The sequence below is a fragment of the Neodiprion pinetum genome, chromosome 5 (genome assembly GCF_021155775.2).
Source record: "Neodiprion pinetum isolate iyNeoPine1 chromosome 5, iyNeoPine1.2, whole genome shotgun sequence".
NCBI classification, from domain to species: Eukaryota; Metazoa; Arthropoda; class Insecta; order Hymenoptera; family Diprionidae; genus Neodiprion; species Neodiprion pinetum.
The window spans coordinates 33211093-33234146 of record NC_060236.1 but is presented as its reverse complement, the minus strand read 5'-3'; the positions used below and the strand labels follow the sequence as shown (position 1 = coordinate 33234146).

The following is a 23054-nucleotide window of genomic DNA, read 5'->3' as shown; positions in this document are numbered from 1 at the left end:
CGTTATGTGAAAACCACACAGTCGAGTATCATCGGCTTGTATACCGTGACTGATCGTAAAACCTACAGAGATATACACACACACACACACACGCACATATATATATGTATACATAGATGTTGTACATACGCGTATACGCATATATATATAATAAATAGGGACGGAAGTACATTCGATCGTCGGTCGTTCACTACACAGGACTTCTTCGAGTTTATAAAATACTTTGTTCGTTACCAGTTGAAGTCTGTTCGGTACTCCGCCGATATTTCCTGTATTTCAATTGTCTGAAAATTCGAGAATAACTCGGCCACGCAACAACTGAACATGTACGCGAAAGGTAAAGGTTCAACTGTACCCTCGGACGGTCAGGCTCGTGAAAAGTAGGTATTTTCTTTATCTCTTAAGCCGCCATTTTTTTTTCTCTGCTTCTCCGTATTTTGTTGTTGCTGTCTGTTGCTTCTAAGCATCGTTTTCGTTCCTCCTGTGTACAATTATTCTGACAATAATCACTGTTTTACTGTAGACGTATTTCTCTTTTTTTTTCTTTCAATTTTTCCTTAAATTTTACCTATTAAGATGGTGTCCTGGTCGATTTCGAAGTCCACGTACACATCTTGAAATATCGAGGTCCACTTATCTGAAACAGCTTAAAGGTCCCATTCTGTACACAATTCTGAACAAAAACACTACCATCCATTTTCATTCGAGTCAGAAACAAAGAAATGGCACGGATTCTCCGAATTTACTAATGCGATTTCATAGAAACCATGCCATTACTGTATTTATGCCTCAAATGAAAATGCGTTGAAGTGTTTGTGTTCAGAATTGCGTATACAATGGGGCTGTTGAGTCTTTTTTTTTTGTTTGCGTTTGAAGTACGTGGACTTTGATATTTGGAGATATATACATGCCATTACGACGGTCCTGCCGTGGCGCGGTTTAAGGCTGGAGTTTTAGCCGATGGATTTTCTCGTGCTCCGACCCATCGCCCCCCACCCTCCTTGAACGTTGACGAATGGCGATAACATTATTTTTATAAAAATTTTCTACAATGTTTTAGTTTTCTTCAGGTACCTGATAAAAATCAGAAATTAATATCAAGGCTACGATTCTACATGCTTACATGCTTTAATACAAGTCCACTTTTGTTTATTATACACACATGCGCGTATTAATGCATACACACACGCACACGCCGCGGGTATATACGAATGAAGAATGAGAGAGTGAGCGAGAGAGAGAGAGAGACGCGTGATCTAATTTTACACATTATACTAACAAGTTTACATTCTATTTTGCGTTCTACAAACCGAACTTTTACACCCTTCGATTTATCAAAGTCGAATGTTGCGTCGAGATATGCAGGATTCGATTTCTCCTGCAACGCAGAAGGTGTTGCGATTTTTAGTTTGGTCTGTATTATTTAAGATACGCATGTATGTTCACCACTCGTACAGACTTATTCTAACGACTTACAGTTTTTGTTAATTTTGTTAAACGTATAATCATACGAAACCAACGTCATTATCGTGATTGTCGAAAACAATAAATTTGACGAGTATTTATTTAGTGCTTATATTCCTTCTTCTGATCATTTATCCTGCATTCACAGCAAGATCCGATAATGAGATTTTTTCATCGTGCATCGTGAACCTCGAGCAATGCTTGATTAGAGATTTTGTTCCAGGCTCGCACTTTACGTCTACGAATACCTCCTTCATGTTGGAGCACAAAAAGCTGCACAGACATTCCTTTCGGAGGTAAATTTTCATCTGTATTAAAATACGACGTAGCGTCAAAAATACAAGAAATACAAAATTTTATTTTCATATAATAAACGTTCTCTCGTTCTAGATTCGATGGGAAAAGAACATCACCCTTGGAGAACCTCCCGGATTCTTACACTCCTGGTGGTGGTGAGTCTACGAATTCAATTAAATCGCCAGTTTTCTTACAAAACTTTTTTCATTCCTCCAACCGACGTTTCATTAACAAATTGCAAATCACTTATTTATTGTTTCAGTGTTTTCTGGGACCTGTATTGCGCCGCACCAGAGAGACGCGAAACGTGTGAACATAGCAGCGAGGCCAAAGCTTTTCACGATTACGTTAGTAAAAGTTATACATATAAACGACGAAACGTTATTCACTTTTATGAAAATCTCGATACATCATTCCGTTCGTTGGTAAATTCGAAAACTCGTAACGTTCGAACGAATTCGAGTCGTAGACGATAGAAAAGATACTAGCATACCAGCATGCCTTTGTCAATTATTCGTCACTAATACTTTTGTTTCTTTTCACACACAGGGATTCGTTAACAGCGGTTACGGCGTGAACGGCATTGCACACGTAAGTATCCCAGTCGGCACAGATCTCACTCTGAAATTCTTTATTCATTATCGCAAAATTCATTTCGTTCGTGAGATGCTCTACCATCATCGTTCACCATGCCGAACTTCTTAATAAATCGTTCCAGAATGCTGGCGCAGCGCCCTCTCCGCTCGGTCAGATGCCGCCCAACGACGGCATGCCTGGTGGCCCGATGCCCCCAGGATTTTTCCCAGTAAGTTCATTTTTCCTCTCCGGATACCTGTAACCGATTTTTCTTATTACCTTCGTTCTTAATCTTTATTTACATCGTTTCGGTTACCTTTTTTCTTTCCACATACATACGATGTAACTATCCGTGTTATCATTTCCGTAGCGTCACTACATTACATCGTAATAGCATATTGTGTAACAAGCAGGAAAACTCGGTGAGTTTGCAATACGAGTCGTAGGTGAGCCAAAGATGAATACTGCAAATCCGCGAGGCGAAAAGACCGCTGCCTCCTTGTTTCACGCGATTCTTTATGTGACAAAAGTATGTTGCTCGTTTTTTCACGAAGCACGAAATTGAAGACAGGGTCGCGTAATGTCGGATTTGTTCGCGACGGCGCATGCGCGGAGTACAGAAAGTACCACTTTTAACTCCTAGGACTTAAAATTGGTCTTTCCAGTACTCCGCGCATGCGCATTCGCAGACTTGCTCTACCGTCATAGATACGGGTACTTCGTGTACGGAACACACGCACGGAAAAACGCGTTAAACATTCTCGCGTTCTATAAAATCTACATATAACCGAAATTGTCGTGCAACTTCAGATGAGGACAAAAGTAAAAATTAATAATTCGAAATAACCGCGGGAGATATAATAATAAAAAAATTCCACACACACGCCGAATCTGTTCATTGAATAAATAATTATTGTAAAAGAATGTATAGTGTACACAATTTAACACAGTTCTATCTAGTTGTTGTCATAAAATATTAGACAAACTGCACGACGTTTTTATTTTCATATATGCATTACACACGATAATACACGCATTCGTATAACATGACATTTATATTCATCTGTTAATAATGAAAAAGATAAAAGTCGATCCAGTCGCTCGTAGCGAAAATCAATTACTCATCGGTTCTATTTTTGTTTTTTGAACAATAATCCAAAACAAAGCGCTTTAAAACGCTGATCAGTCGTGATGCTGGAAATTTCGTTGAAACAAATCGGCAATTAATTTGATACTTTACACTGCACGTTAAATTCACACACGCACACACACACACATGATACTCTAAACAAACATTTTATGCTATGCTTGTCTCTATACATTGTATTTAATATTTAAATGTACTTATTTGTACCTCTGCTATGTGTCTAACTTTTGTATGTGCATTCGTGTACCATTTCACCATTGTGTTTAGTTTTTTTTATTTGTCCATACATATATACATATTATGTGTCTACGAATTCTTCCTTACTGTATCGATTTTTTATGTTCGTTACATTCATCACTACATATATACATGTATATGTTTCATTTTTCTATACTCATTATATTATACGCTCAGCAAATCTATAAACTGTAGGAGAATTTCACGCCGGCAAAATTTTGTCTGTTATTAGATGCTAGAATACCCCTATAAAAGTTTAGAGTTCTCTTTGACGCCAAAATATTCAAAACCATTGCGTAAAATTTCTAATTTAAATCAAATAAAGTCTAAATTTCAGTGAAAAAAAAATCTAAACAAACAACAAATTTTACCTTTGGTTGGGAATATGTGGCTTATCTTTTTAACGTCAGAGCCTGCATCTAAAATGTAGATTAGTTAATATCCACTCGTCAATTTAACGTCCATGGCGTACCAATATTTAATGGCGCGCAGATACAGTGTATTTAAATTACTGATTCATGGTCATAGATAGCACATACTGGAAAAAAACTGTCTTGGAATCACTAGTCTGATTATGAAAAAAAAAAAAAAAAAATACACACACACGCCATAGTTTACGGATTTAATATTTTTTTCAGTGTGTCTGGTTTCGCAAAAACGTCCATCTCTTGACAAGCTTGAATGATATATACTTCGAAATCTTTTTTCTACCATGTCGCGTTGCTTGAAAAAGATCAATTCTACGAATACATAAAGAAAGAAGAAAAAAAATGCAAGAATGACGATAATCCTTCTTTTAAATACACGCAGCGTTATCCAAAATTAGTGATGTAACCAATATTCGCATCCGCCTTGGCACAAATCTTGCGAATATTTTGTGAATGTGATTGTCACAAATACTTCATATTCAGCTTATAAAAATTGTGAAAGTAATATTAAACGAGACCAAAAACATTGGTTTTATAATGAACTTTTATTACAAAAGTTCGTCTTCTCGTTCCAATGAAATTCTAACGCCAAAATTAATTTCCTTTCTGTCATTAATTTGTCGTTAAATAATCAAACAAACCATCGGCTTGGTTCGCATCAGCTCGGCAATTTCCGGAATAAGATGCAAACGGCTCTAACCTAAGGCGTGCTACTTGTTACGGTGCGTCTGTCAGTCGATCAATCGTCAACTTTTAGGTGCAGAGAAATGGCGCCAGATTCAAAAATGTCGATGATAAATATTCGCATTTGCGAATACATGAAAACTTATATTCGTTACATCACTACCCAGAATCAAATATCCTGATGCATAATAACTGTTACTAGTCTTACACATGCATATATTTGTTATATACATATATCTATCGTGCCTTCTAGTCTACATTATATACATCCATATATATATATATATATATATTAATCATATATATAGAAAGAACCAAAAAAAAAAAAAGGAAAAAAAAAATAGCTGTTGCCTGTGAAATCGCAATGTCGCTACATGTCCATGTTGTTTGCGTTGCTTGTTGCAGAACAACTCGACAATGCGACCATCTCCGCCCACACACCCCTCATCACAGCCATCTCCTCAGCACCCCCAGCCACCCCCGCCCCCACACTCGCAGATGATGTCCACCCAGGTAAGCTTTCATTCGACACGATTCATCATACTCGTTCATTTCTCTGTGTCTAACTTGTATTATAATGCATCATGTGCCACCTCATAGTCTTTATATTTCCGCATATTCTATTACGCTAAAAATACTGACATCAAAGTCTTGAAAACTGAGATGAAATTGATGATATCGACGTGCTTTATTTCATCATGGAATCAGCGTAGAAAGATAAATTTTGATTCACGATCGTTTTGATTCTTTATAGTGTGAAGCATTTGCTTGTTTGTTAATTTTTTGCTACTTCTTTCTCCGACTTTTTTTTTTCTTTAAACTCAAAAAGAACGAAACACGTCGTTCTTCCTCGATTTACGTGTACGTAACAATCTTTCAACAATCCACGATGTGATCAACGAATCTTGAGGTAAGCTGCTTGAATAGTTTCTCTGGAGAAAATATCAGTTTCAGGGATCAATGAAATCAAATCTCTTTCACCATCATTTTGAGCACACACAAATTCTTCTATCTACATATTATTGGCATCGGTTCATAGCGTCGGATTAATTACTGTAGATTTTCAAAAACGTATTCACAATTTAAACAGATCATTTTTCATTTTAACATTCGTAATATCGTCGGAAAAATCATGCAGACATTCTAAAAATAGGCCAGAACATTTATCAGCAGAGTTCTTAAGGTAAGGCGTTGATAAATCCTTTTCAACCGCTTCCATTATTCTATATTTTTTTGTCTTTTTTATTATTTTTTTTTTTATAGATTTATACACAAATCTTTGCACTGGTTGTTTGTAATGTTCGTCATTAAACATATTATAAATCACTCACGCATCATTTATTGTAACCTCCGCAAATTAATTCGTTCGTTTGCGTATAGTTATTAATTTTTTTCATGTGTCTCCCCGTCAAATTACCATCTCTTCATTGTTTCGGCGTTTTTGTTTTTGTCTGGTTTGTCTGTCTTACACTAATCCTGTACTATTACATACATATGTATATATATTATATACTTATACGTTTCGGGAGTGCTAATCGTTCATACAGTTTGTGCATTATTAACCTTATACTATACTTATGTTTATACTCATCATTCATGTACATACACGTGAATAACAACAGAATGAAAACAACGTTGAACGAAAAATACGGTGACAATCACTAATAAATCACACGCGGCTTTTACCTTACTCGCGCAAATCAACGAGTTATGAAAATTAGAGAAACAAATTTGAAGTCGAAATTTACGGCGACGATATTCCGCATCGTCATGATCATCGACATATATTTCATTTTATTTCAATTACGGTTTTCGATTCTTTTTTCCAATTTGTTTTTATTTTATTTTTTTTTTTTTTCGTTCTCTCGGTTTTCACGGGTAGAGGAGTTGTTACAAATAATTTTTTAACACAAAGCCAAACCCGTTGTGAGTTTTATTCGATCTCCTATCCTCAATTCAAGTTATAGAATTTCTTTGTCGAACAGTGTTTAAAATATTGCGAAAATACGAAGAAAGTTATTTTGAAAAATTCCCGAACCTACGGACGGATATTTCTAACTTATTTTACTATTTCGAATTTCAGTTCATGGGACCAAGATATCCTGCTGGACCTCGGCCCAGCGTTCGCATGCCACAAATGGCAAACGATTTCAATGGGGTGAGTTGTGAATTTTATTTACAAACCGTGATAACGACAATACTAAAAATAATAACAATGATAAAGTCGAGTGGAAAAACGTTCTCTGGAAGATATTGATTTTTTTCTTCTCTTTCTTATCCTTCTCCAGCCTCCTGGACAACCAATGATGCCGAATAACATGGATCCGTCAAGACAAGGTGAGTTTTAATTACACGATGTTTTCCAAATTGTGCAGTTGTTTTTCTTCATCTTCGTCTTACCTTTTTTTTTTTTTTTTTTTTATTTTTTCTTCTTCTTCGTTCCATGTCGTCGCGAAACCAAGATCGTTTCAAGACAAGAATTACGTAGATGCATGTGTGTACGTGATAAACGAAAAATCATACAAAATGAAACAATAACAGAAGAAATATTGGAAAAACAAATAACGATCGCACACAGCAATAATTAAGTAATGGAAAAAAAATGAATATAGATGGAAAAAAAACAAAGATAATTCATTATTAACGATAACAATATCATAATATTTATAATCATAGTGGTTGTAGCCAAAAAACGAGAGGTGGAAAAAAAAAAAAAAAAAAAAAAAAATCTGGATTTTGCATCACCGTGACGTGGAGTGCGTTGGATTGGTTTTTTGAATCGTCTAATTACCGACGGCGGCGCAACTGAATTGTTCGACAATGTAGAAGAAAATGTTGTTAAAAAATTTTCTCACCTGAATTTTTCATTCACCTTTGTTTCGCATCGTCAAAGTTGTTTTCACCAACGTAGTAAACAAGGATTGACAACGAAATTTCAGTCGAAAGTCGAGAATGAATTGATCAAAGTAAAATAATTTTTATCAACGATCTTTTGCGCCGCAATGTTTTTCTGTAATTAGGCTTATCATCATCAATACCTGACCTTTTTACCTACTTGCCATACTAATGTGTGCTCTTGTGTTCCTCAGGCGAAGCTGGAGAGTTTGTAGGGTGGCAAGGTAGGAAGCAAAGCCAGCGACAAAAATCACACTCACATGACTTAGTCAAGCATAATTAGTTTCTGTTCTCATATTTTCACTATACACATACATCCATGTGTTGTGTATATTATTATTATTATTATTTTTTCTTTTATACTCATTTATATTTCATTTATTCACTTTTTTTTCCCTTACTAATTATTATTATTGTTATTATTATTATTATTATTCTGGTTTTTTTTTTCACGTTACATTATACAAACATACAAACACAGAACAAACAGAAACACACGCACACACATATAATGTATGTGCATGCATTTATATGCGTACACATATTTATGTACATAAGGAATTTATCCCCGTGGAGCAAAATCGCACAGCTTTGTTTTTTAATCGCAATGAGGATTTAAAATAGCCGAAATGATATTACGGCTAGAACAAAAAAAAAAAAAAAAAAAAGAACAAACGGAAATTCTAAAAAAGCGTTTGGTATTGTTTTTTTCTATGTTTTCTCTCTATAATTTCGTTCGTAAAGCCGCGAGTGTTGCGATCAAATACACGTAATTACAGAAGAAGAAGATGAAGAGAGAAAAAATTGATACAAATAAATTATTTACAACACAAAAGTCCCCATTGCTTCTGCCTCCGGCATTCTCATCTCCAGCATGTAGGTCTTCTTGTTAACCGTTGTTGTTTATTATCTTTTTCGTAAATTTATTTTCATCAAGCTTGAAAATATTTTTTTCTTTTTTTTTTTTTTTTTACTAACACGATAAAAGAAAATAAAGCGAAGACAATTTAAAACAAGAAACAATTACATATATTTCATCAACGACGTACGATTAACGAACGGCATTGTCACATTGCATGATACGTCGGTAATAATTTATCATTTACAAGCATACACTTATAGTCGTGCGTTTTAATCGAGTGGAAATTTTAACTGCTCGATAACGTGTTGCTCACACGATACAAAAGTGATCTTCCGTCGTTGTTTACCTATATGTATACCTAGTCGAACGTTGCAACGTAAAATAATGGAATTTAGAACAGTACATAAAACTTACCGTGCATACTAACCGGTAACTTGCTTCGTTCGTGTCAAAGCGGTAATATTGCAGGTAAAAGCCTGAAGAAGTAGAATGATAATAGTAATAATAATAATGATAATAAATAACATCAAAGTCGTGCGGATAAGGAAAAAGAATTGGAATACTTACGTAAAAAAAAAAAAAAAAAAAAAAAAAGGAAAAAAATATTGAACATTCTTGCTGCAGTTGTTGATCGCTTTTGCTGAGTAAATATACATGCATAATATCTTATACGTCCTGAAACTCGATTCTATGTCTTCTATCTCTTATCGCTCGTATACATATATGTATATTATTACTCATATATGTACAGTTGCGATTCTCTGTGTTCAAATTACGCGCCATTTTGGATGCGTTACGAAACTAGCTGGCAGCGTTGAAAATTCCCTAGGACAAAGACAGAGCTTAATCGCTGACTCGGCAGCGTAAAAGAGACAAAAGATTGTCTTCATAGCTGGGAGCTAATTTCGGAACGCATCTTGTATGCGACGTACGTGCGTACAGAAAATAGAAAAAAAAAAAAAAAAAAAAAAATTCTCATACATACGTTGCACACACAGTCTTTCTCATCTAATGTATATGAGAATAATTAATATATTTATATAGTAGAATGAATGTGATGTAGTCTTAGCGTTACTTATACCTGTGTCCACGTATGGGTATACGCATAATAATACGTCCCTGGAACAAAATTAGGTGTAAAACTCGTCAATAACGATGATCAGAAGCCAAATACGATGAAAACGAAAACCATATTTTAATGATGCTCGAGAAGATTTCTACAATCTGTAAAAATCGCGTGCAGTCTTCTATGTAGTAAATTACGTAGTACGAACTTTTTTTTTTTTATACAATTTAGTACACACAAGTTTCTGGGTTCCGTTATGAATTTCCTTCTCGCTGCTTGGCTTGAGAAAATGATGAAGAAAAAAAAAAAAACAAAAAAAGAAAAATAACCGACAAAAATTTTGTCGTTACGTTCTGTATGCACGTAATACGTATATGTATACCTATACGCATATGCCTATCGTATATAACAAAATTAGCCCTACCTTACAGTTCTCATATATATTTTCAATATATATATATATGTGTGTATATAATCTGTGTAAAAATTGTTTTACCCGACAATTCTATCGCCTAGCGTTTTCACCAAGTTTCTCGTTTCTATTTAGGACCTCCAGGCATGAATCCGATGAATCCGCGAATGAACCCACCTCGCGGTCCTGGCATGGGACCCATGGGACCTGGAAGTTACGGACCCAGCATGCGAGGCCCGCCGCCCAACAGCAGTTTGGGACCAGGAGGTCCCGGCGGTCCAGGAATGCCACCAATGAGCATGGCTGGACCGGGCGGAAGGCCACAGTGGCAACCGAACACGTCAACGGTAAATTGGGGGACAGACTTTTTTCATACTTTTGACTAATTCTATTGCGAAATGGTCGGTCATTGAGTATTTATCAAATTATTATTATATTCGCGAGCTGCGAAAATCTTCCTGAAAATATCGAAAACAAAATGTAAGCAGAAAATTCCGGAGTTACAAGCAAAAGCTTCGATATCGATATTTTATTTCGAATCGATGGGAAACGGTTAAAAATCTTCTAGATTCGAATTCAATTCTTTAAATTTTCACCACTTTGGCGACTTGATACGAAGTATCGATATCCGACAATAAGTTCTTGTTTGTGAGATTGGTATATTTTATTTTTTTGTATTCTTTCAGAAATCTTTGTAGCCTCAGAATTCAATGATTCTACAACTACTCAATGTACGACTGTCTTGCAGTAAAATTGACACGAGTTTTCGATTCATGGTCAACTAACCTCTAAGAACCATGCATCAGGTGTGCAATCCAATCAAAACAATTCCCCAAATAATAAATCACGAAATAAATACCGAACAAGTTCGATGAAGGTGAATCAAGTTCAATTAGGTTAGAGCAATATCCCTTCAATATAAAAACGACAAAGAAACAAACACACCAAAAAGAACTAATTGATTCGGACCGAACAGCGCACTCGATGCATCCCTGCGGTGGCATCGTCACGAAATCATTAAAAGTAGAACATGTTTAAATTCAAATACATCAAAACTGACAATTACATCTTTACACGTACAAAACCATCGGCCAAGTCACCGGTTTAATACTGCAAAGAAAGAATGTCGAATCTGTGATTTTAACACAGGATCTGACCGGAAAACAATTCTCGGTAGACTTATTTCAAATAATACACGTATTTTTGAAAAGTAGGCATCACCAACAAACAAGGCTCGCACCGTGTTTTTCACAAGGATTCTAAATCTCATAGGAAAACATAGATTCACGAAATGATCCTTCGTATCGTATATGATATTAAACAAATTATGATTGAATTTTTTCTGATTCTTATCTAATCGCGAAGTGTTCAATATTCTCACCGAGACTCACTTTTGATTGGGAATATACGTCCCGTAACATCTTAATGTCCAACAATATATTATTCAATATAATATCAGGGCTTTGCTCTGGCGAACACGGAATTCGCGCTTTCGTGATGTCGCCACTTTGGGTCCACGAGTGACTTTTTTTTATCGACGCTTCCATTATCCCGCACCTTACGATTTCTCACTTACGCAGCCGATGAACTACTCGTCGTCATCACCTGGAAATTACGGGGGTCCACCGGGATCATCGGGTCCCCCGGGACCAGGTACACCGATAATGCCGAGTCCGCAAGACAGCAGTAACAGCGGTGGTGAAAATATGTACACGATGATGAAACCCGTGCCGGGAGGAAACATGCCTGGTGTAAGCTCCTCGATTATTCTTCCAGGAAATAATCCTCGACATCCGCTTACTCGAACGCCCAAACAAACCAATCAGATGTCAATTTAGGGTCGCTCTTAATTAATTTGGACCGGGAAATTGTTATTTTTTTTACATGTTTGATTAGTAGCAAAGCACAGCGAGACAGCAAATTTTCGTTATCCATTCAAAAGTTCTAATTGTTCATTTATACGTGTGAAAAATTTGTGACTGGAATCATTGTTCGCCTTGTGCACATTTTTAATTGAATGAACTCTTACCGTTTTTTTTTTTTTTCTCTTTTCTTTTCTTCTCTTCTCTTTTGTTTGCTTCCGAAACCAAATCGAGGAGCGTCCTCAAACCTCATGCAAACGACTTGTTTCACGTGCTTCTTGTTTGACGTTTTAAAGGATTTCTCAATGGGCGGTGGACCCGAAGGCGGACCTATGGGTCCCATTGGTCCCAACACAATGGGCCCGGTATTGAACGGTGACGGTATGGACGGCATGAAGAACAGTCCGGCAAACGGCGGTCCGGGAACACCGCGAGAGGATAGCGGAAGTGGGATGGGCGATTACAATCTCGGCGGTTTTGGTGGCCCAGGCGAGAATGTGAGTAATATCAGCAGGTTCTTTAACGACTCTATGTAGTGATACGGAAAAACAAAAAAAAAACAAAAACAGTCGCGTCGTTGCTCCATTTTCTTTCTTTGTTTTCTAGTACCTAATTATATCATATTTATACATGCATACGTACATATATGTACATATACACGTGTATAATATCTATATATATATATATATATATATATATATATATATATGCATATGTATATGTATGGGTTTACATATAATTGGTACATGTTGTATTTTGCTTTCTGTCGGAAGCCTTTTTTTTTTTTTTTCTTATTTTTATTTACCATTATCTTAATTTTTTTTCATCTCTTCCTCGACGCTTTACCTCTCCTCTTGCCAACGTCGATCTCATGTTCAAATTACGCGTATCTTTTGCATATACGTCCGTAACATAACCGATCCCCCCATCAATCGTTGAAAGAATAACAGAGAGAAAAAAAAAATAAAAAATTATCAAATTACAAAACAAAAAAAAAAAAAAAAAAAAACAAGAAAAAAACAAAGTAAAAAAGAAAGAACTGAAAAACCGACGAGGTTAGGAATCACAATATAATTTGACGAGAGAAGTTGCCGAGTTGTGTCCGCACACGTGTGAATAAATATGATGGAGGAGAATGAACAAACGAACTAAACATGCGTCGTCAATACGACCAGGGATTTATTTTCGATATACCGGAAGTGATAATACAACGACGACACGTGTATATAATACATATATGTATATACATATACATGTATATAGATATATATTTCTGTATACTCATCTTGAGAAGGTGCTACCTGATAAATGCTTGCCCTTAGATGTACGTCTAATATCTATATAGTTTTATGATTACAAGAAAAGAAAACGAAAAAAAAAAAGAAGGAATAAGTCGAGATTTTATTTTTAAGGAAACGTATTCATATATACATATATATATATATACATATATATAATAATATATATATACATGTATGTATGTATATATGTATATATGCATAAAAACATTTGGTTGGGTTACTTAATTCGATTTGATTTCTTTCCTCCGAGCAACGGAGTGTATTATTTGATTTTTGCAAATGATTTATTTGTATATACGCTAATTTTTTTTCATTCTGCATCTTATTATTCTCTACTTTTTTTTTTATATTGTCTTTGTATTATTTTTTATTTTTTTGTTTCAAATTCTTTTCTGCGCGAATCGCAACGCCTAAAAAAAAAAAAAAAAGAATAAAAATACTCTAACCTTCATAAAATTTACGGAATTTTTTCACGGCAGCTGCATCTAATCATATTATTGTACTTTGCAAGGTGTATATATATATATATATATATATATATATATAGTCATTTGATTAGGAAGTTTCTACTCATACGTATCGTCACGAATTTGAAATCGTTATGAATTATTTAATCGGCACGTGCGCATTTAGCTTTCATATATTGTCGAAATATCGGTACTAGACTTGATCGGTATAAATTTATTCGAAAGATTGATACAAATCACGTTCATGCATTTATTTTCCTATTTTCTTTTCTTTTTCTTTTTTTTTTTTTTATTCTACGCTCTCCACTTTTACTCTCACGAGATTTTGTTCATCGTACCATCACGCAAATATTACGCTCCGTTAATCGGTCGACTGACTTTCAATCGTGTCAATCTTGGTTACTTACAATTAGTATATATACATACAGTTAGATAATATAAGACTTGAAAATGACAATGATATTTATATTACTTTTTCTTAATTAATTAACTACTGCATCCCGCCATAAAAAAAAAAAAAAAAAAAAAAAAAATACTACAGGCATAAATACGCACATACATGTGTGTATGCGTGTGTGTACGTGTAATAAAACAATTGCTTTCGCTGCATTGAATACTCAGAAAGGTTGCAAAAGTACCTATAGATATCTAATATAAATAATACGATTATTATCTTATTGAATATTTTTTTCCTCGAATTTTCATCTCCATTTTGTATTATGTTATTTCTTCTTCTCTCTCGCACTCGTTTCGTTACATATATATCATACGGATCTTAACATAATCGCATAATATTTACCGTCAACGATTTGTCGCTTTAGTTATTATATTATCATTGCTGTTACTATTGCTATTATTATTATTATTATTATTATTATTATTATTATTATTATTATTATTATTATTACTGTCATTAGAATACTATTATTCTTACCATTATTATCGATGATATTATTAATCATAATCTTGATTCGTATTTATTTGAGAATTTACCTACTAATGGTTATAGAGAGAGAGAGAGAGAGAGAGAGAGAGAGAGAGAGAGAGAGAGAGAGAGAGGGAGAGAGCGAAATTGAGAGAGCGATAGGCGGGGAGGGGGGCGAGACGGAGAGATAGACGGTGCTTAAATTATTTTATACTAAAAAGGCTGTTTTTTTCTTACAAACGTTAACCTGTCTATTCTAAACGACATATATACATATATATTATTATTTTTTTTATCATATTCGTTCGCGGATCCATCTTTTCAATTTCTTACCTGTTCAACGTATGTTCGAATATTTCATTTACTTTTCATTCTTCACTTTCTCGGTCCGTTACGGCAATTACTTCGCTTCGTGAGTTGATTTATTTATTTATTTATTTATTTTTTTTTTTTTATGTAACGCGAGCACGTTTTACGTGTTTTTCTTCATACATGTTCCGCGTACACAAAGTACCCGTTTCTACAATGGCAAAGTGATTCTGCGCATTCGCAGACAGATGTTGTGGAGTAAATCTGACATTTTCACTGATATATAGCTACGCTAGATAGAGAATCGCGCTGCCCAGCGCGGTGCAATATGAAACAGTAAAATCGCCGCCATTTTGTAGGTCCAACGACACGTGTGACGTCATTTTCGTAAATTGTCAAATGTTGTCGCCATGTCAACGAGTCCAACCGCGGTTTGGATTCCTATTATCAATGAAATTGAATAAATTCATTAATCAAATCGGATGTGTAACTGTCACAAAGAGTTCTCATGTTTAAATCTCCCGCGCATAAAATAGATCGTGCCTCTATAAGATGGCTGCCAAATCGCCAGCGTGTCAAACATCTTAGGCCATCCTCTATCCAAGTGTAGTTATATACGAGTGGACATTTTTCAACGCTTCAACTCATCGTGTAAGGAAACAAGATGTCCGCGATAACAAAGTCACGTGATAGCCCCCACGTGACGTGACAACAATTATAGTTGAATATAAGTGACGTCCCTTAGGGCACGTTCTCAATGGTCAAAGCGGCAGTGACGCGCGAGAACACACCTTGTTTCCTTGCACCATGCTTCAACCTAACCTCAAATTTTTTTACGCCTCGCGTATTCGCAATATTCGGTACACAATATACTATTTCATCTCTTTTCCTTTTCAATTTTCGTTAATATCAGATTGTGAGATATTCTAACCAATATCGACTCATTTATAAACCTTTTTCTGCACGTTATTTATTCAATTATGTACACTTTTTTTATCCCACGTCACGGGTTTCCCGTTAAATTCTCCTCGCATCCTGTGCTAAAATCTTTTGATCGCATAATTTTTTCCCACCCCCCCCTTTTTTTCTCACATCATACCCAAAAACAATATCTCGTTTTTATATATATATACAGTATATATATATACTGAAACTCATGTATTTAACGAGTCCCTCCATTCAATTGCTCATCTGCATATATAATATTTATAATATGTAATGTGTATATATAAATATTAGCTCACGATAAATACCGCGCGGTTTAAAATATTGTTATAAACAAACGCACAATTTCCTAAACATGTGATCGACGTATTATTTTTTATTTTTTTTAATATATTTTATTATTATCATTAATTTTCATTTCGTATACTCGCTTCTTTGTCAGTGATTATCAATTTTGCATCATAAAGTCTGATTTCGGCAACATTTTAAAGTTATAACGTAACCTGATACGGAGGAGGTACAATTTTTGTTTCCATTTTTTTTTTTTTTCTCTTCGTTGGCAACGCTTCGGGCATGTTATCGTCGGAACGGAGAAATATTCAGGTGCGAAGCGGAACTTGATTCAAACTTTTTCATCCCTCCTCCCCCCCCCCCCCCCCCCCCCCCCCTCGCCCTTTTATCCACGCGATGCAAATGTCGTAAGAAAAATATGGCCACTTTTTCATATTAGGTTACATGGTTGTAGGTATTATTTTATTTTTATTTTTTCTTTCCACTGTTTCACCCGTAATATAAGTTGTAGATATATACATAAATATAACATGCACAATACGCAGCGCATAACTAAATACGCGTAAACACTCTGATGCAGCCTATTTTTACTTAAAACTCGCGTGGTACAGCAACAACAACAATAATAATAATAATATTAATAGTAGTAGTAGTAGTAGTAATAATAATAATACTAATAATGATGATGATGATGATGATGATGATGATAACAATAATAATAACAATAATAATAATAATAAATACGGGTGGTTTTTTGGTGTTTAAAATTGCTCAATTCGAAATAATATTTTGTACATAATTTAAGCGGCGACTACGACGACGGTTACATATTTTTATCACTACCTATACATACATGTTTGTATATATATATGTATGATATATTGCAAGAATTGCGACGATAATCGATGGTCGGAAGATTCGTCATATGATGGCAAATCCATCAATAATATTATTACTATTCACTGCTACTACTATCATTATTATATTATGATTATTACTGCTATTATTGTTATTTTAATAACGTATATCTGTACCAAGTTTCTATCCGCAAATGATATATTAATCTTTCCGTGATTTCCCGATTTGCGAGAAAAAAAAAGGATTTTTTTTTTTTTTTTTTTTTTTTTTTACAACAAATTTCTTCCTCACATGTTCGCTACGGTTTCATCTTTACGTCTTCTCCGTCCGAATTTCTGTGAAACGATTCCTGCTGTAAATTGTTTTTGTACTCCTTTTTACTCAGAGTAGAATACACGTGGAATGGAAATGGTGGAAAAGATAAAGAATATGATACCGTATGCACGATGCATAGAGGCGTATGTGTCCGTGACTCTTGCCTAATTTCGATTTTTTTTTCATAATTCTCGCATTGTTACGTCGCCTGTTTACACATGGTATGATGGAACATGATGTTCGAATTATACTCATAGTGCGGGCATATATACATATATACAATATATCATTAAAAGTCTCAAACGGCCAAGATCGATTCGTACGCTTGGATAAAGGGAAAAGACGAAATTAGAAAAAAAAAAGAAAAAATACTACGAAAGAAGTTGGCAAAACTATTGGATGGATTGTATCTTTTATTGGGAGATATGTGAAAGAATATTGTATGTGTATATATATATATATATTTTTTTTTTATACATACCTACACGCGTGTATAAATATGTGTTATTTATATACGCGTGTATATGTGCATAAAAATGTTTGACGAAAGAGAATACGGAGCAAAGAAGAAATATTTTTGTATTGATTAAATAACAAGGCAAGGATGTGCATTCTTTACGCCTGCCAGGCGATACGAGCAGTACTGAACCTATGGTATATAATATATATTATACTGTGAGTGAGTGAGATGATAAACAAGAAAAAAAAAAAAAGAAAAAAAGTAATAATCTTGATTGATGCATACAATAGGAATGGGGAGAGAGATATTGAGGAATGATATACGATATATTTTATTATAAAATACATGTGTAGATGAGTATATTTAAAAAAGAATTTCCGCAAATCAATTCAATCGCAACGAATTCTGGAATATTCTTTTTTATCTATAAATCTTATTGAATATATGTTCATTTTTTTTTTTTTTTTTTTCACGTGGAGCATAATTTTTTTTTTTTCTCCTTTTATAAACGTATGGAATTCACGAATATATATATATATATATATATATATATATATATATATATATATATATATATATATATATATATATATATATTTGTATATACATATTATTATGTGTATATTATTATTATATATACTATGTGTATACATGTATGTTATTGCCGTTGGTTATAGGTCAGTACCAGACTATGCTGTGCTGCTGTTAGTTACTTTTACTTAAAAGATACTTGATAAAGAAAAGAAAGAAAAAAAAAAAAAAATGTACTCGAAGGTACATCACCGTAATATCTCCTATTATGACGATTCTCTTATAGCGAAACATAATTTTATCATGTTCAGTTCGAATGTACACGATGAAAAAAAAAAAAAAAAAAAAAAAAAAGGTACGCTTACGTTCCAAGATTTCCATTCTCTCTCGATATTGTCGATGGCGTCTTCTTATGTTTTTATTTAAATTTTTTTTTTTATTCCCTTACCGCGCTTCGCTTCATGTTTGTTTACTCGTATTGACCGTGATGTAGTAAGAATAAATTTTTCAACTCATCGTTGATGAGCGGTGGAGAAAATATTATCCAAACGGAACGGGAAATGATGAGAGACAAAGCGAGGAAGGGAGAGACTGAGAGAGTGAGAGAAAGATATATATATATACATGTATATATATAGACAGAGGGGGGGGGGGGGGGGGGGGGAGGGGAATAAGGAGAAACGATTAATGTGACTTTGTTGACATTTCTAATTACTTTTATTTATTCATTATTTTTATTTTCATCCTTCGTTTTACTCATTTATTAATCTTATTCCTCACAATCTGTCCTTGGACGATATATTGATGAATATAAAGCTGCCGAACGTTGTAACGTTATTTTACAAATTGTTTTTTTCTATTTTTTTTTTCGTCGAGGCTGACCCAACGTTCGGTTAAAAGAAGCGAATCGACGCGATGTGGAAATCATTTTCGATCCATATTATCGTTGAAAGTAAACGTGAACAACGAAGTGGTGGAAGGAAAAAAAAAAAGAAAAAAAAAAAAAAAAAGTCGCGGAGTAGTTGGAAAATTCAATAATATCGTGGCACATCTTGTAACGTAAACGTATCTTACATAGTATTTTATTTAAATGGTATACTCTCCAATACTCCCACGTTGTAAGCTACATACGCCTGATGACATATAATAATATATATGCCTATATATGCCAGGGAGATCGAGACAATAAATGTAATCATGTTACACTGAGATATATTGCGTTTTGTTTTTATTTGTAATAACCCGCAGGGTGCTGGCTGCCGGTATATATATATCTATCGTTTTTCTTGCTGGTCATGTTTTTTTTTTTCATACCATCTTTTTTTTTTCTTTTTTTTTCTGTAGCGTTTGTTGTTCCCTCGGTTCGTGGTTTTCATTCGGTTTATCGGAACGGGTGTTTCGCTGTTTCGTTCTTAACATCGCTGTGTAAATTTTCTTTAAGAAAAGAAAAAAAAAAAAAAACAAAAAACATATTTCAGCCAACTTGAAAAAATTGTCGTTGATTTTTGAACATTCGAAATTTCTTCCTCTTCACCTTTATTTCAATTAGAATTTCTTCGATTTTCGTTCTGTCCGCACTTCGTGCACGTTACCGATGTATCTGCTTACTTGTACTATAATATTGTATTGTAGACAGACACGAAACACTCGATCTGTAACATATTTTCGACACATGATACAATATTGCGATTCAGTCGAAGACAAACGAGCATAAACGGTATGCAATACGAAAGTACAAAAATATATGAAAAATATCTATATTGTCCAAAAGAAAAAAAAAAAAAGAAAGGAAAACTAAATATATGGTAGCTATATAGTACTAGCCTGTACTGACCTGTAGCACATGGATGCGTGTGGAAGTGATTGATGAAAAATGCGTTCACAAAAGAAAAGAAAAAAAGAAAAAATTATGTAGATGAAAAACAATAATTGATAAACGCAAAAAAAAAAAAAAAAAAATACATACATTATAATCGAGTTTAGCGAAGTGTGCGTGGGTGTGGGGGGCAGGTGTTTTTGATTGTTTGCTTTCGTGATACTTCGTTTTGTTTCCAATTCATTTGATTTTCGCTATTTTTTTTTTTTTCTTTTTTTTTTTACCTGAATTCGTTTAATTTATTTTTTGTTTATTTTTTTTCTCTTTTCACTTTTCACTTTTTTTCAAACACAAAAAAAAAAAGAAAAAAAAAATTGAAAAATTATGACAAGTATTTTTGTTTTCACACGCGGTATTCAAGTTTTATATTAATTAGTACACCATTCAATAACGGTGCGGCGTATACAATACAAAGAAAAGCCTCTCACAGTTTTAACGTCCATGTGTTGTGGGTCAGAGCACCCTGGAAAATTGAAATCCCGATACATGATAATTTTTTTTTTGTTTTTCACCAACCCAATTTCACCACTGCTACTACCTTTATATTGTTTCGTGACCCAACGTAGCCCCACCAACGCACCACCACACTACGCTACGCGTATGCCAGCCAGCATTCTCCCCAAGATTCGAACATAAGATTTTGACAGAGTACATTTCATTGAATTGAGTTGAACGTTTGGAAGGAAAATAAAAAAAAAAAAAAAAAAGAAAATGACAATAACAATCGAGACAGATAAAAAATAAAATCAGCACGCGATTGATCCACGCTGAAACGTCGGTGGAAATTTTTTTTTTAGCACGACACGATACTCTACGTCGTCTCGAAAGTTTCGTTTTTATTTGCACCTCTGTCGCGGCAGAAAAAAAAAAAAAAAAATAAAAAATAAATAAAAATAAAAAATCAAAACGAGTAAAAGATAAAAAAAATTCGTAAACCTTTGTCGAGCTTGCGTTGAATTTTTTCCCGATTTTAGGGAAAATCGTGATTTTTTTTGTTGAAAAGATGAAATTGAAAAAAAAAATGAACAATAACAATTCGTTTCGAAATCTTGGTGGAACGCTGCGCATATTTGGTAAGGTGCCCTGTCAATGGGTTTGCCTGACCTTACGTGTAACCGGCCTGGTGTTGGTTGGTTCGCAGGATCAGACCGAGTCGGCTGCCATACTGAAAATCAAGGAGAGCATGCAAGAGGAAGCGAAGAGGTTTGAAAAGGATTCAGATCATCCAGACTATTTCATGCAATAATGATATATAGAGAAAGAATTATTATTATTATTATTATTATTATTATTGTTATTATTATACATATATATGTATATATACATGTATAAAATTCACATGTCTATGTATACGTATGTATGTAGATATATACATATACAAACACATATACTCGTATACACACATATATATTTATAATAATGCCGGAATGATTTAATTATAATGATTTACGTAGACCTACACGTGTCCAATAACATTATATTCCCACGAACGTAACAACGACGACGACGACGACGACGACGACGACAAAGACGAAAAAGCAGGAGACGCAAAAAACTTTGTTGGTAACGAATACGAAAACATTGAAAACGAGAAATAAAAAAAAAAAAAACAAACAACACAAAAGCACGAACCATTCCATCAAATATTTGTAAACGGTGTTGAATACATCGTACGACGTCGAGTACGACGTAAGGAATAGGACAAAAAATGAAAGAAGAAACTATACAAATATACACGCGTACGGAATAGATATTTATGTGTATATATATATATGCCGGTATGTGTATATATATATATGTATATATTTTAGATGTCGCAGACAGCAGCGACAAAGCAAAGAAAACCGTACGCGTAAAAAAAAAAAAAAAAAAAAAGAAAGATTTCTTTTTTTTTTCTTTTCAACGCGTTTATTGTCCCTCAGTTCTATAAATATATGATCATATATTCGAGAGTCTTTGTACGTAATTTCGAAAAGTATTGCGGTTTACTTTAATAGCGCCGAAGGGATGTTCGTTGATCAATCAATTTTTAATTTTCGTTCCCGTTGTCAGTTTGTTATTTATTGATTTTTTCTTCAATGAAAAGGGTTATATTCGCATAGAATAATGAGAAATGGAGATTTTAGTATGGTTTGGAAAATATAATCAATACCTCTTCTGTATCGTTTTTCTCGTCCCCCGGTGTTTTTTTTTTTTTCCGTATTTGACTTTTACCCCAATCTGGATCGGTAAAACGACGAACGTTTAAATCGCGATGACGAAAAACGAATATATACGTACACATGTGTATATATACGATACACTATTATATTTAAAAAAAAAGAAAAAAAAAAAACAAAAAAGAATCGCAAAAATTAAAACTGTTATTTATTGGAATACTGCGTTGATCGGCAGACGATTGTATTTTTTTTTTTTTTTTTGTTTTCTATTTTCTAAATACGATCCAACTGTTTCAATTTAAAACGAAGTAAAATGGAAAATAAAAAAAAAAAACACTGATGATGATGATGTTTATGACGATGATGATGATAGTGATGAAGATGATAATTTTACTGTAATACTAACGAATCGTGAGAGGGGATATAATTCATATATTGTTTTTGTGTACAATGTATAGTTGTTCGAGATTTTCAATAATAAGAGACGACTTTATGATTGATCGACTATTGTAACTGTGACCTATGGCTGGTAGTAGATTCACTATCACAATTTGTACTTGATCAATTACCAGCCAGGTGAATACTGGCAAAGCGAATTTTATGGGTGGTACAAAGTAATAACATAATATACATATACATACATTTATAACACACACACACACACACACACACACACGCAAACGCAAC

The 23054-nt window shown here is 34.1% G+C and overlaps 1 protein-coding gene across 7 annotated transcripts; it reads left to right on the top strand.

Annotated features, from left to right (window-relative positions):
- Positions 1–239: 239 nt before the first annotated feature.
- Positions 240–21832, top strand: Ssdp (Sequence-specific single-stranded DNA-binding protein). 7 transcript variants are annotated; one of them, XM_046629841.2, is made up of 14 exons: positions 240–380; positions 1688–1760; positions 1855–1916; positions 2024–2108; positions 2311–2352; positions 2480–2566; positions 5239–5346; positions 6917–6991; positions 7122–7170; positions 7923–7952; positions 10204–10415; positions 11649–11819; positions 12227–12427; positions 21350–21832. In XM_046629841.2, the coding sequence occupies exons 1-14, from the start codon at positions 325–327 to the stop codon at positions 21452–21454; spliced, it is 1356 nt and encodes a 451-aa protein (XP_046485797.1). In that variant the 5' UTR covers positions 240–324; the 3' UTR covers positions 21455–21832. The 7 variants fall into 7 exon arrangements, with proteins under 7 accessions (XP_046485797.1, XP_046485798.1, XP_046485800.1 ...); XM_046629842.2 differs by having other exon boundaries at positions 20775–21832; XM_046629844.2 differs by lacking the exon at positions 2480–2566.
- The last annotated feature ends 1222 nt before the right edge of the window (positions 21833–23054 follow it).

Bases quoted from the DNA above. Each gene is read 5' to 3' on its own strand.
- Ssdp (XM_046629841.2), top strand. From the start codon at position 325: ATGTACGCGAAAGGTAAAGGTTCAACTGTACCCTCGGACGGTCAGGCT. The intron at 381-1,687 runs GTAGGTATTTTC...ATTTTGTTCCAG, and splicing joins GACGGTCAGGCTCGTGAAAA to GCTCGCACTTTACGTCTACG. The intron at 2,567-5,238 runs GTAAGTTCATTT...TGCTTGTTGCAG, and splicing joins TGCCCCCAGGATTTTTCCCA to AACAACTCGACAATGCGACC.